Source organism: Diabrotica virgifera, chromosome 9 (genome assembly GCF_917563875.1).
Source record: "Diabrotica virgifera virgifera chromosome 9, PGI_DIABVI_V3a".
NCBI classification, from domain to species: Eukaryota; Metazoa; Arthropoda; class Insecta; order Coleoptera; family Chrysomelidae; genus Diabrotica; species Diabrotica virgifera.
This window is the reverse complement of record NC_065451.1, coordinates 36,544,660-36,557,305: the sequence shown is the minus strand read 5'-3', so window position 1 is coordinate 36,557,305 and position 12,646 is coordinate 36,544,660. Positions and strand designations below refer to the sequence as shown.

At 30.9% G+C, this 12,646-nt stretch overlaps 1 protein-coding gene and 1 long non-coding RNA gene across 3 annotated transcripts in view; one reads left to right on the top strand and one right to left on the bottom strand.

The window, feature by feature from the left end:
* The window catches only part of LOC114329385 (transmembrane protease serine 4), a 110,196-nt gene that overhangs the window by 17,390 nt on the left and 80,160 nt on the right, over positions 1-12,646 (bottom strand). For both annotated transcript variants that reach the window (XM_050662031.1, XM_028278468.2), the window contains exon 4: positions 2,052-2,165. In XM_050662031.1, the coding sequence (XP_050517988.1) occupies positions 2,052-2,165 (114 nt within the window). The remainder of the gene's footprint in view (positions 1-2,051; positions 2,166-12,646) is intronic.
* Positions 1-12,646, top strand: part of LOC126892488 (uncharacterized) — a 71,975-nt gene that overhangs the window by 17,389 nt on the left and 41,940 nt on the right. The gene's annotated exons all lie outside the window — the stretch shown is intronic.

Below are 12,646 nucleotides of genomic sequence, written 5' to 3'. Positions count from 1 at the left end.
TAGCATCTACGAGTTGTGATGGTTCAGCATTGGGCACGGTGAAAAGATTTTCTCATAAAGAAAAAGGCCACATTCAAGTAAGTCGGCCTCACTATATTGCTGAATACAACAAAATATGGGGGTACCGACTGGATGGGTCAAGGTGTTTCAACCTACCGAGTAGCAATTTGCAGTAAAAAATGGTACTGGCAAATTGTAACATGGCTGTTGGATGTTGCAGTCCATAATTCATGGCATTTATATAAAAAAAAAAATAAAAAAAATATATCCTTGCTATCGTTTAGGAGAGAATTGGCCCAAGTTCTTCTCGCAAGATATGGAAGTCGTCCCTTATATACAGGAAGACCTAGTCTACATAGACAGAACTTGCCAGATCTTCGTTTTGATCGCGTCGACCATTTGTTACATCAAGCAGTATAAGGCGATGTGCTGGAGACAGATGTACAACATCTGGACGAACAATGTGTAAAAATGCAACGTTGGTTTGTGTGTTAATTGTTTTATAGGATACCACACCCGACGATGAAAATGTTCTCAAATAAATATTTAAAAAATATTAAAATTTTGGTTTCAACGATCCTAAAAATTCCTTAAGCGCCCAGCGTTACCATCTGGAAACACCATATAATTTTTTTAAGAAAAGACAGGAAAACGAAAAACTTTTTTTGGATTAAATTATTAACATTTTCATCGAATTAACCCTAAAAGTAAAGATTTTTAAATAAAAAAAAACTTGGGCGTTAATGGGTTAAGTGACACGAAAGTTTCGGATATAATTACACAACACGGTGACAAATAGACATATAAAAATGTTATATGCTTCTTTTCATGAGCATTTTTCAGTGCGTCACAAATGATAGAAAAAAAGGTAAGTCCGTGATAATATACATTTTAGTGACATGGCATTTTAGTTAAATCTGACAGTTGTCACATTTTATTTGCAATTTGGCATAAAACCAAATCGATTGTGTTTATTGCATTTATAAAATGGCATTTTCTTTGATTTGTATAGTCTTATAAATTGTTCAGATTATATTCGTAGATATATTATATAATTCGCAAATTATTTTATTTTCAATTATGGCGCCATCTATTGACAACTAGAATAAATGTTATAAATGTCACCGACGAAATGTAATCACCGACGTGCGTTTTTTCTGTCACATATAATTTAATGCGTTAGAAAGAAATCGAGAAACTGTGACGCACTGAAATATCCTCATGAAAAAAGCTTACCTACATAATATTTTATTATCTTACTACAGAGAAAGACAAATCCAAAAATTATAATAAATAATACATTTACTAAAAACACTAATATATTCTTTTATTGACTTATTTGCGCTGATACAGATACATACATACCTATCTTGAAAGATTAGCAACGAACTATTACTGTCTTTGAGCGCATGCGCGCATATTTATGAAATTTTACTCTCAATCGCGTCTAAAGAAGAATAACTTCAAAGAAAATAAGTGTTTAATATTTTTCAAAATCTATCGAGTAACACTGCAATAAAAAATGGGGATTCCTATTTAAGATTTTAGAGATACACCCACCCTACCTCCAGGGTGTTGAATGGGGGATCGTGTTTGGTGTCATCCGATAGGTTTTTAAAAAATATTAAACGTGTTTTTTGGTTTTTTATTTGGAAGTGTATTTCTCGAGATGTTAGACCGTTTCTATAATTTACTTATGGTATTAGGATAAATTATTTTTTCCGATTATAGCGCCATCTATCCACGGTTCGAAAATATGTCTCGAATAGAAGTTGCTTACTTTTACGTAAATAATCCAAAGTAGTTAAACCTGGGGGTTTCCATTTAGGATTTTAAAATAACCCCCACTCCCCCTCTAGGGGGTGGAGTGGGAGGTCGTGTTTGGTGTCATGAGATAGATTTTTGAAAATTATTGAACACTAATTTTTCAATTTTTCGATCCGATGTTTATTTCGCGAAAAATTCGCCCATTCCGCTACTTTTGGGACGCCCAACATATTTTTAATATCAGCGATATAATATGTTAATTTTGTTCATGTGTTTACTCATACCTCAGTTAGTCCCCAACCAGCAGCTAAAAGTGGCGCCCCCTCTGGTAATTGGTCATCTTGATTTGGCAAACGTGCTGGTTGAATCTTCTTGGAAAATTCAACTTTTTCTGCTAACTGAAATAATTTAAAATAACATGATAATTTTCAAAACACAGTATGTAGGTACTTATTTAATTTAATATAGAGGTACCTACATTTATGCTTGGTATGGTGCAAATGAAAGGAATAAATTTGATAAACAGTGCTTTTTGCTTAATATAAATTAATGTTTAAATTGCTAAGATGCATGGTAGCAGCTTGGACATTGAATTTAAGCGAAAAGCAATGTTTATTTATGAGATACACATTTTTTACTATTTTCTAACAGCAGTAGTTTTTTTAAATACATATAGAACGGTTCTATTAAAAAAAAACGAAATCTGGTACGTGTATTTATCTTCCAGAGATAAATCGATTCCATAAATTTCGAATTTCTAGTACCGGTCATATGCATCCCTTTTGGGTTGGGCAACAGTTATTTTACCGCATAAATTTTTTGTCTTTAACTTTTAAGCCTTTTTGACACTGGATTATTAAATTGTAACGTATTGTAGTACTAAAAGGTACTTTAGCTTTAAGTCGGTAGCATACACCGTACCAGTTTTTCTTTTTCTAAATAGAAGTGTTTTGGAAGTATTAAAAAAAAACTAATTACAGGCCAAAACAAAATAACCATATACAAAATCTTTATACAACCAGTGTTGACATATGGATCGGAGATATGGACCATCTCCAAGGCAGATAAAAACATTTGTTTGCTTACCTAGCTTTAAACGAAGGATCTTGATAGGAATATTCGGTGGCATCTGTGAAAATGGCGTTTGGAGGAGGAGATACAACTAGGAGATATATCACAGACATAAACATATATTTGGTCACTGGCGAAGCGTCCATGTAACCACTGTTACCATTGGTAACAGTTAAAAATCTTGCAAATAAATATTTCATGACTACTATGAAATAATTCCATTTATATTTTTTACCAACAGAAATATTTGTTAATACGTAGTACCTACCAAATTCAGTAAATAGCCAATTAGACGCACGAAAATATTGGCGAGATTACATGTGAATACATTTAAATCCGTTGCAGGGTTGCACGTTATTATATTCCGTTACCACTTCTAGTTCTGGTAACGAAAGATGATTCTCGCTATCGGTCGAGACTGAAAATTTTGAAGGAATGACGGCTCCAGAGACGGCGCCGGCACGCTGTGTATTAGGGTGGAGCGCTGTTATATGGAGAAAAATGAAATCATAATTTTTACAAACGCGGGGTGCGGAATCGACGCTACTGTGGGAAAGGATTGGAAAAGTTAATTGTCATTTTTTTATATTATGACTCTAACATCTGCCCCAACGTGATTCAAATTTTGAAATTAGAAAAAAAAAATTTTTTTGCATTTTTACCTACGCGGGGTGCGGTATCAATTTGCTTCTAGGATATGAATCGAAAACTTCAATAACACTTATTTCTATTTTTATCAGAATAACTGCCCCAGCGCTACTTAAATCGAGCTATTTTGAATTTCGCACCAACCCCCGACCTATCGCTACAACCAAAGAGTTATAACCTGTCACAGGATTCAACCTTCACTCTCCCACTCAATTTCAATTATAAGTAAGTAGAACACAAAACAATATTGGCTAGAATTATTATAGTTTTCCACGATAAGTATATAACATTATTGAAACCTTATTAAGGCAGGAAGGACGAAGACGGTTACAAAGAAAAGCTATTAAAGTTTGGTGAGGATAGCAAGAAATTGTTTGATATTGCAACTTGCAAAAGTTCAGAGATTGCAACTGTCCTAGAAACCGAAAGATTCCAATACCAGAACGAAATTTCTTAATCGACCAACGAACTGACCATAAAATAATGATTAATAGTTTAAATCGTGAAGCGACCAAAAAAATTGAGATAGATTTACATATATTACATCAACAAGAGCAACGTGAAGAACAAATAGTCTTGCAAATAGGGGTGGAATCCATTCCTAGTACTTCTAGATTACCTACAACTTTAAAAATACGACCGAATGTTCAACAGCCAGATACATTAAACAAAAACGGTGAAATTGAGGACTTCCAATCGCAATAGAATATTTCCACTTCTTCACTAACAATGACCGATGTCACATTTCCGGTTGTTATCAGAACATTAGATCGTTATGGGGTTTCAGATCGTGCTGGAGTAGCAATCATTTCTGCAGCATTCCGTGACATTGGTCTCATTACTGAACACGATTTATCACGGGTTATAAACAGAAATAGAGTTCGAAAAGCTCGTTTTAAAGCTAGGACTACTTTGTAACTCTATTCTGACATTTCTTTCGTCAAACCCTATCGATGTAATTCAAATAATGGCTGTTGGTTGTGATGGGACTGTCGTTAAAAAAGGAAACAAAGGTGGCGTTATTCGTTTATTGGAAATCAAGTTTCCACCTCCACTCCAATGGTTCATATGCCAACTACAAGCCAATGAACTGACATTGCATTATCTTTTTCCACATCTAGATGGCACTAGAAGTGGACCAAAAGGTTTCATAGGTCCCATTGGCAAGGCAGTTACTAACTGTGAAGTATTACCCATTGTTCCGTTTCATGCAATTAAATGTACGTTGCCCGATATTACCAAATCGACACAGGAATTAATCACCGATTAACTATATCTACTACAAATATGTCAGTATATCAATAGTGGACATTGTGATGAAAATTTTGTGAAAAAAAAATCCTGGTAAACTAGTTCACCCTAGATGGTTGACAATGGTTAATCGGATATTGAGATTATATGTCTCAAGCTAAACTCCGTCAGAAAACCTAATTATACTAACCACATTTATTTTAACGGTCTATGCTCCTATGTCGTTCAGGATCAAGACTAGGCCAATTTGTATTTTTGGTGCCAAACATTTATATGATACGATAAAACTGTCGCGCTATTTGCCAAACTACTTGAAGAATGTTATTGTCCCAGTCATACAGAGAAATGTATTCTTTGGACATTCAGAGAAACTACTAGTAGGAATGTTAGCCGACAACAGACAGTACGTCAGAGAAGTTGCACTCCGCAGAATATTGAAGATCAGAGAGACGTCATACATAGAAGCCTTACATATTTTCCAAGTACTTACTTTAAATATGGATGCTGATGATTACATCGATATGATAGATTGGAAAACCAAGACAGAACCTCCACTTACGAATAATTTAAGTACCGAAAGGATATCTCAGGCCATCATAGGCCATCACGGAAAAATTCCGTGTCAAACACAATCCTCTGAAAGGTGTGTCAAATTAGTTACAGAAGCAAGTGCTTCCCTCTGTGGGTCACGGAGGTGAGGCGGATTCATTAAGAATAAGCTCAAATCATGCCTTTTTATGCCTAAATTTTATACTAAGAAAGACTATCGTTCACAATGAGTTTTTATGTTTTTCTTCAATTCGTAAGCATATTTTTTTTTACTTTATATTGACTATTTTTCTTTTTTTTCTTCCTATTATAGTCCTAATAGCTTAAATAAATGAATAAAACATTATCGTTGACTCTAGTTGACTCTATCGATTTTTTTTTAGATTTTTTTTTTACAAAATTCCAAAATTTCAATCATTGTGGGGCACTTTTCAGACAGAAAATACGAAAAAATGTCATCTAAGTTTTTCATTCGAAAATGGAAGACGCATCAATTCCGCACCCCGCGAAAATGAAATTCGAAAAAATAAATTTGCGCTCCTAGTCTGGGCTGATTATCGGAGAATAGGCCATTTTTGGGAAAAGTTATTTACCAGCAATTTTATTGCTGGAATCGAATTATAAGATCCTATATATTAATATTATAGGTATGCAAAGTCCTCATATAGTGTGCTACTTTTTTTTATAAACAAAACGGCGCACGAAAATCGTGTTTTTTTCAATTATTGCTCTATAACTCCGAAGATTTTAACTTTACAACAAAAACACTCAAATAAAAATTCACCGTGATTAAATTCTGCATAGAGACGCGTTTTTTCCGATCTGATTAGACGAAAATTTTCCTCGGAAAATGCGGGTTTTCCCAACAAAATCTTTAATTTTCAAATAAAGTTTTAGATAAGTAATTATCTACCAATAATTAAATAATTTGGTGACTTAAAAGCCTTTTTGGTTTAGATTATAGTTCCAGAAGCTGATGAAAATTAAACGAATATTTTAGCAACAATTCAATTGTAAATTAATAATTTACGGTCGCAATAATAATCAAAATAATTATGATACACTGATCAAGCTTTGAAATCTTATAAAGACGAGATGCCTATTTAATATTTTGTCGACAAAATATGAATTTTTTATTTTTTTGCATAATCTTTAAATGTTTAAAAAAAATAGTTATAAACAAATTAACGTTTCTCAGAAAGTTTTTATTATATTATAATTTAAAAAAATAGATAAAATGGGCATTTTAAATATCTTTAAAATGAATGCTTTAAAACTTTTTTGCAAGCATTTGTAAAAAAGTTATGAAACAGCAAAGTAATCATATGATTACTACTGTGCTTATACTTTTTTAAATTCTTTCAAAGCGTAGAAGTGAGTTTAAAGTAATAATATAGTGAGTTTAATACTTATATTTTAATTAAAGATTATAAATATATTTTTTTGTAATTTACACGCGCGAAAGTAGAGTAACACAGTACTGTAGCTAACATTTTCACTCGGAGCGACGACCGGCCGCGTGATGTACACTTTTAATAAATAATGCATGCTGCTATATTTACTTTGCTGTTTCATAACTTTTTTGCAAATGGTTGGAAATTTTTTTTAAAGCATTCATTTTCAAGACCTATGAAATACGCATTTTAAGTATTTTTTAAATTAGAATATAATGCACAATTTCTGAGAAATGTTAATTTGTTTATAACAATTTTTTTAAAACATTTAAAGATTATGCAAAAAAATGAAAAATTTATATTTTGTCGACAAAATATTAAATAGGCATCACACCTTTATAATCTTTTTAAGTTTGATCAATGTCTCATGATTATTTTGGTTGTTATTGCGACTGTAAATTGTTAATTAAAAATTGAATTGTTGCTAAAATATTCGTTTCATTTTCACCGGCTTCTGAATTTATAATCTATAACAAGAAAGCTTTTATTTCACCAAGCTATATAATTATTGATAAATAATTACTGGCCCAAAAAATTTATTTAAAAATTCGAGATTTTGTTGGGAAAACCCACATTTTCCGAGGAAAATTTTCGTCGGAGCAAATCGGGAAAAACATGTCTCTATGCAGAATTAAATTGGAGTGAATTTTTATTTGAGTGTTTTTGGTGTAAAGTTAAAATCTTCGGCGTTATAGAGCAATAATGAAAAAAATAAGATTTGTCGGCGCCATTTTGTTTATAAAAAAAGTAGCACACTATATGCGGACTTTGCATACCTATATTAATAATATATAGGATCTTATAATTCGATTCCAGCAATAAAATTGCTGGTAAATAACCTTTCTTTGTACTTTACTAATTAGACCAGCGTATTATAACTATTTTTTTTTCAAAATTTAAAGATTATGCAAAAAAAAGAAAAATTTATATTTTGTCGATAAAATATTAAATAAGCATCTCATCTTTATAATCTTTATAAGTTTGATCAATGTATCATGATTATTTTGTTTATTATTACGATCGTAATTTGTTAATTAACAATTGAATTGTTGCTAGAATATTCGTTTAATTTTCACTGGCTTCTGGAATTACAATCTATACCAAGAAAGCTTTAATGTCACTAAGTTATTTAATTATTGATTAATAATTACTTACCTAAAACTTTATTTGAAAATTAGAGTTTTTGTTAGGAAAACCCGCATTTTCAGAGGAAAATTTTCGTCGGAGCAAATCGTGAAAAACATATCTCTATGCAGAATTTAATTGCGGTGAATTTTTATTAAGCTGTTTTGGTTGTAAAGTTAAAATCTTCGGAGTTATAGAGCAATTATTGGAAAAAATACGATTTGTCGGCGCCATTTTGTTTATAAAAAAAGTAGCACACTATCTGCGGACTTTGCATACCTATATTATTAATATATAGGATCTTATAATTCGATTCCAGCAATAAAATTGCTGGTAAATAACTTTTCCATGAATTTTGCTAATTAGCCCAGAGTATCCACCCTACTGTGTATATCAGTATTGTCACCATTTTACAAAATGGTAACGTTAGTTTAGTAGCTATTCGTGCATTTGAATTTGAACATGGAAGAATGTTGCTGCGTAATCGATCAACTACTTGAAAAGTCATTATCCTTGTATATTTTTTTTATATATAATTTTGAAGAAAAAAATGAAATTATTGAAAATAGAAGATTTAAAATATATAAACACTAGTTTTCAAAATATGTTCTGTTCCCTACTTGTTTATTTTTGATGTTAATTTTATTGTAGGATAATCTGTTTAGTTTGTTTATTATTTATTGTTATATCTCTTACATGCATATAATACATGTATACATAATTACAAAAACTTATATTTGGGAGGTTCAGAATAATTATTGTTATCTACTTTTTATGTCATATTATGTATAAGTTTTTAGTTTGTGAAAACTGTCATTATAGACAGCAGTGCGTGAAGGGTTTAAAGTGTGCGTGAAGTAACTATGTTTTTCTACGACCGTTTAATAACATGCTCATTATTCGCTATTTTTTCCTAGATAATAGCATCCATTACTGTACCCGTGAGTAATAATTCATTAATCACGGGCAGTGATGCCACAGCTACCGATTTTTTGGTACATCTACTGAATACCTGTCAAATCTACTGTCAAATCTACCTAATTCTCCTTTTTTTCTACCCAAAAATCAAAATTCTTAATTTTCAAATTAATCTGCCGATTTTTTTTCTACCAAAAAATCAAAATTATTGAAAAATTTTTTTTAGCGGATAGATTTGGCAACAGCGTTTAGTCAATTTTCAAGAATTCTTGAATTGCTTTTACTAGCTTGTGACACAATGTGCGAACCAGCAGATACGGATTTACCGATATCAATTTTATGGCCAGTCCTTTGTCCTGTTATATTATGATTTTGGGAGTAAAATGTAAATGTATCTACCTGAATCTGAATAGTGAATACTGAAGGATTGTGGCTTATTTTGATATAGAAGATAATTCCAAACCAAAAATAGTATTTATATTGAAATCTCAAAACAGGAGAAATTTATTTTGAATTTTTTTAACTTACAGTATTTCGACATAACTAAAGAACATTAAAAATGTTTCTCGTTCTCAATTGCTTCGATATCCGTCATTGTTTTGTTTTTAAACGATTATAAAGTGTAAAAAATCATGTTTTTGCCTAAAACCTTGTAGATTTTAGAGAAAAATATTTCAAATAAATATTCTAGATCTTAATAGTTTCTAATTTGAAATACATAAACAATTGGAGATAATTGCAAAAAACCCTTATTTTTGCAGTAATTTATAAATGTTAATAACTTATAACTATTATTTATTATAAAATTTTTTTTTAACTTGTTTAAACAATTATACAGCTTTTAAATATAAGAATATTTGTATTTTGAACGTTAATAGGTACACGTGTGGTAAGCTTTAAAAAGTCTACAATAGGAAAAAATATTCAGTTTTATTTAATTATAAATAAATTAATTCCTTATAACAAAATCAAAACATCCCTGATATTTAGTATTGCGTTAGTTAGACGGCTCTACTCGAGTTACTTTGGATTAAAAAAAAAAAAGAAAAAAATTGCTCTATAATACCTAGAAAGCCGAGATACATTTTTTTAAGGTATACCGATTTTGAATTTTGAATGATTTTTATGATGAATGGTGATTATTGATCATTATATGTATGATGATGAATATAGTTTAATTTTGAATACTGGTACCTAAAGTATCATATTTGTGAAATGTGATAGCAAAAATGATATCTACCGAAATTTGACGATTTCTACCGAAAAAATAGGAGCAGTCTCCCGAAATTTTGTCCAAGACCTGTGGCAACACTGCTCACGGGCTGAAGTTACTCACGGGTCATTACTCACGGGCTGAAGTTAGATTCAAGTGACGCATGCCACTTTTAATATTAATCGTATATAAACTGCAAATAAAATTACTTGAAGTTGTTTATTTAATACAATAATTATTGTAATTTATATCAATAATTAACTTCGAAAAATTTTTAAAGGAATTTTAACTGTAACAATGTCAGTATATTATTTACGTTTATATCTTGTTTACTAAAAATTTTGACGTTTATCATTTATTTTAGTGACAGTGACATTAGCTCATTTTGTTTATGTTAATTGGAATTTATAACTAATATTGTGTTTATTTTTCAAGTTATATTGTATTAAATATGTTATAACATTATGTATAGTTATATTATTATATTACATATAGTTAAATGTAAATATACATTATAACTATTGAAATACGTCCACCGTAGGGATGGGAAAAACCTACCGGTTTAAACCTAAAACCGGTTTTTTTACTTCGCAATAACCTGTTTTACCGGTTATTTTTTGTCACGGTTATAACCGGTTTTTCTTTTTAAAGAAAAAACCGGTTATTAGGTTTTTACGGTGATTAGGATTAGGTTAGGTATTATTTGGGATCCCAATCATAATAATTATTATTCTCAAGTAACTATTCCAAACAAAACCATAATTCAAATTTTATTTTATTTTATAAATACAGAAGCAAACTGAAGTGCAATCTCACATCAGCCAGCAGAATCAGTTATTAAGTTTTATGTAATATTTCCTTGAAAAGGTATTTGTAATCATAATATTTACATAAGAAGTGTCTGTATGAATTAGACGCAAGCCAAACATCATCTATTTTTCACACTAAACTCTTAAACTCTTGACATTGAAAGTCGGTGAATGATTTTATCTGATTACCAAAAATAATGCTCTGCCTATGCATATCGTATTACTGATTACGAATACGAATCTCCAAGAATTTCCCTACGTTTTCAAAACGATACACCCATACAGGAAGCATTAAATTAGTTAAAATGTACCTATTCTAGAAATATATACAAACGTGTTAAAAGTAATACATGATACATTTTTTTGATTGTAGTAAAAATAAAAGATATATTGCATTATCCAATTTATTTTTAAGTAAAATATTTATGTTGATATTATTTTTTTTAAATCCCATTTCAAAGAGTCTGGGAAATTTTTTATAAGTTGAAATGGTTGGGGAATTTTTTGATTTTGGGAGGAGAGGAAAATTGTAATTGTAAATGTAACTTTGTAACCTATTGGATTAAAAAACCGAAAACCGGTTTTTCCAAAAACCGGTTTTTTTTGACCGGTTATAACCGCCAGGTTAAACCGTAAGCAAAAAAAACCGGTATAACCGAAAACCGGTTTTTTGTTAAAAACCGCCATCCCTAGTCCACCGACAACAGCCATTTCCTATTTATTAGATTAATTGACAGTAGGTACAAATTTAAGCTTATAATTTTGCGGAAACGAATAGAACTTATGTTGACTATTTCTAGTTGTATTTTTGCAATAAATAATAATTGCTTAATAGTAGGCAACCAATTATTCAGCCACGTACTAGGGGTAAATAGCATTTAGGTATTCTTGTAAATTATTATAATTTAAATCTCGAGTAGTTGATAATTAAATTTTTTACTAATTAAAATAAAAAAATGGTCGTAGAAAAAGTATAGTATTCTACTCGCATGTAATGGCTATTACTCACTCTGATGAATTACGACACTCGCCTACGGCTCGTGTCGCAAACTTCATCATCGTGAGTAATAGCCATCATTACATGCTCGTTGAATAATATTCTAATTTTAAATGGGATTTACTTTTTCGCACACTTTCAATGGGTTTTTTGGCACACTTTCATATAATCAAGTATCCTTAACTTTCGCGTTGTCATATTTATAACTTACAATAGGGTAGCCGAACGTCCCGAAAAAACGATATTTTCCCGTTTTTTAACGATTTGTCCCGGTGTCCCGAAAAAGTCTCTCGGGACGCCTAAATGTCTCGTATTTTTTCTTCAATTTCAATTGTTTCTTCAATTTCGGCATTTGTTTTCATTATTATTTCTCCCTCTCTTATTACATTGTGGTCCAGTATTGTTCTCATTATTGTTCGTTCAAATTTCGGAATGATATGTTCCTCTTTCTTATTAATCGTCATTGTTTCCATCCCATATTTATCAACAGGTCTTATTAAGGTATTATATTATTTCATATTATACTTGTCTTGTTTCTTAACAGATTTCTAATCATTCCATATGTTTTTCTGCCTTTCAGAATTTTTTCCTCTGTTCTCTCTTTTCCGGTTTTCCATATTGTTACTCCCAAGTAGCTAAAGGTGGATACAAGTTTGTCCTCCTTATGATTACTTTCAATATCAGATTAAATAATAGTGTCGGGGAGACAGAGCCACCTTATTTCACTCATTTATTTACATTTATCTCCTTAGAAGTTGTTCGTTGAAACTGATCCTTGCTTTGGTGTTCTTTAGGCTTACTGTTAGCATAATTTGTCTTAATATTTCTGGGATTCCAACATAAT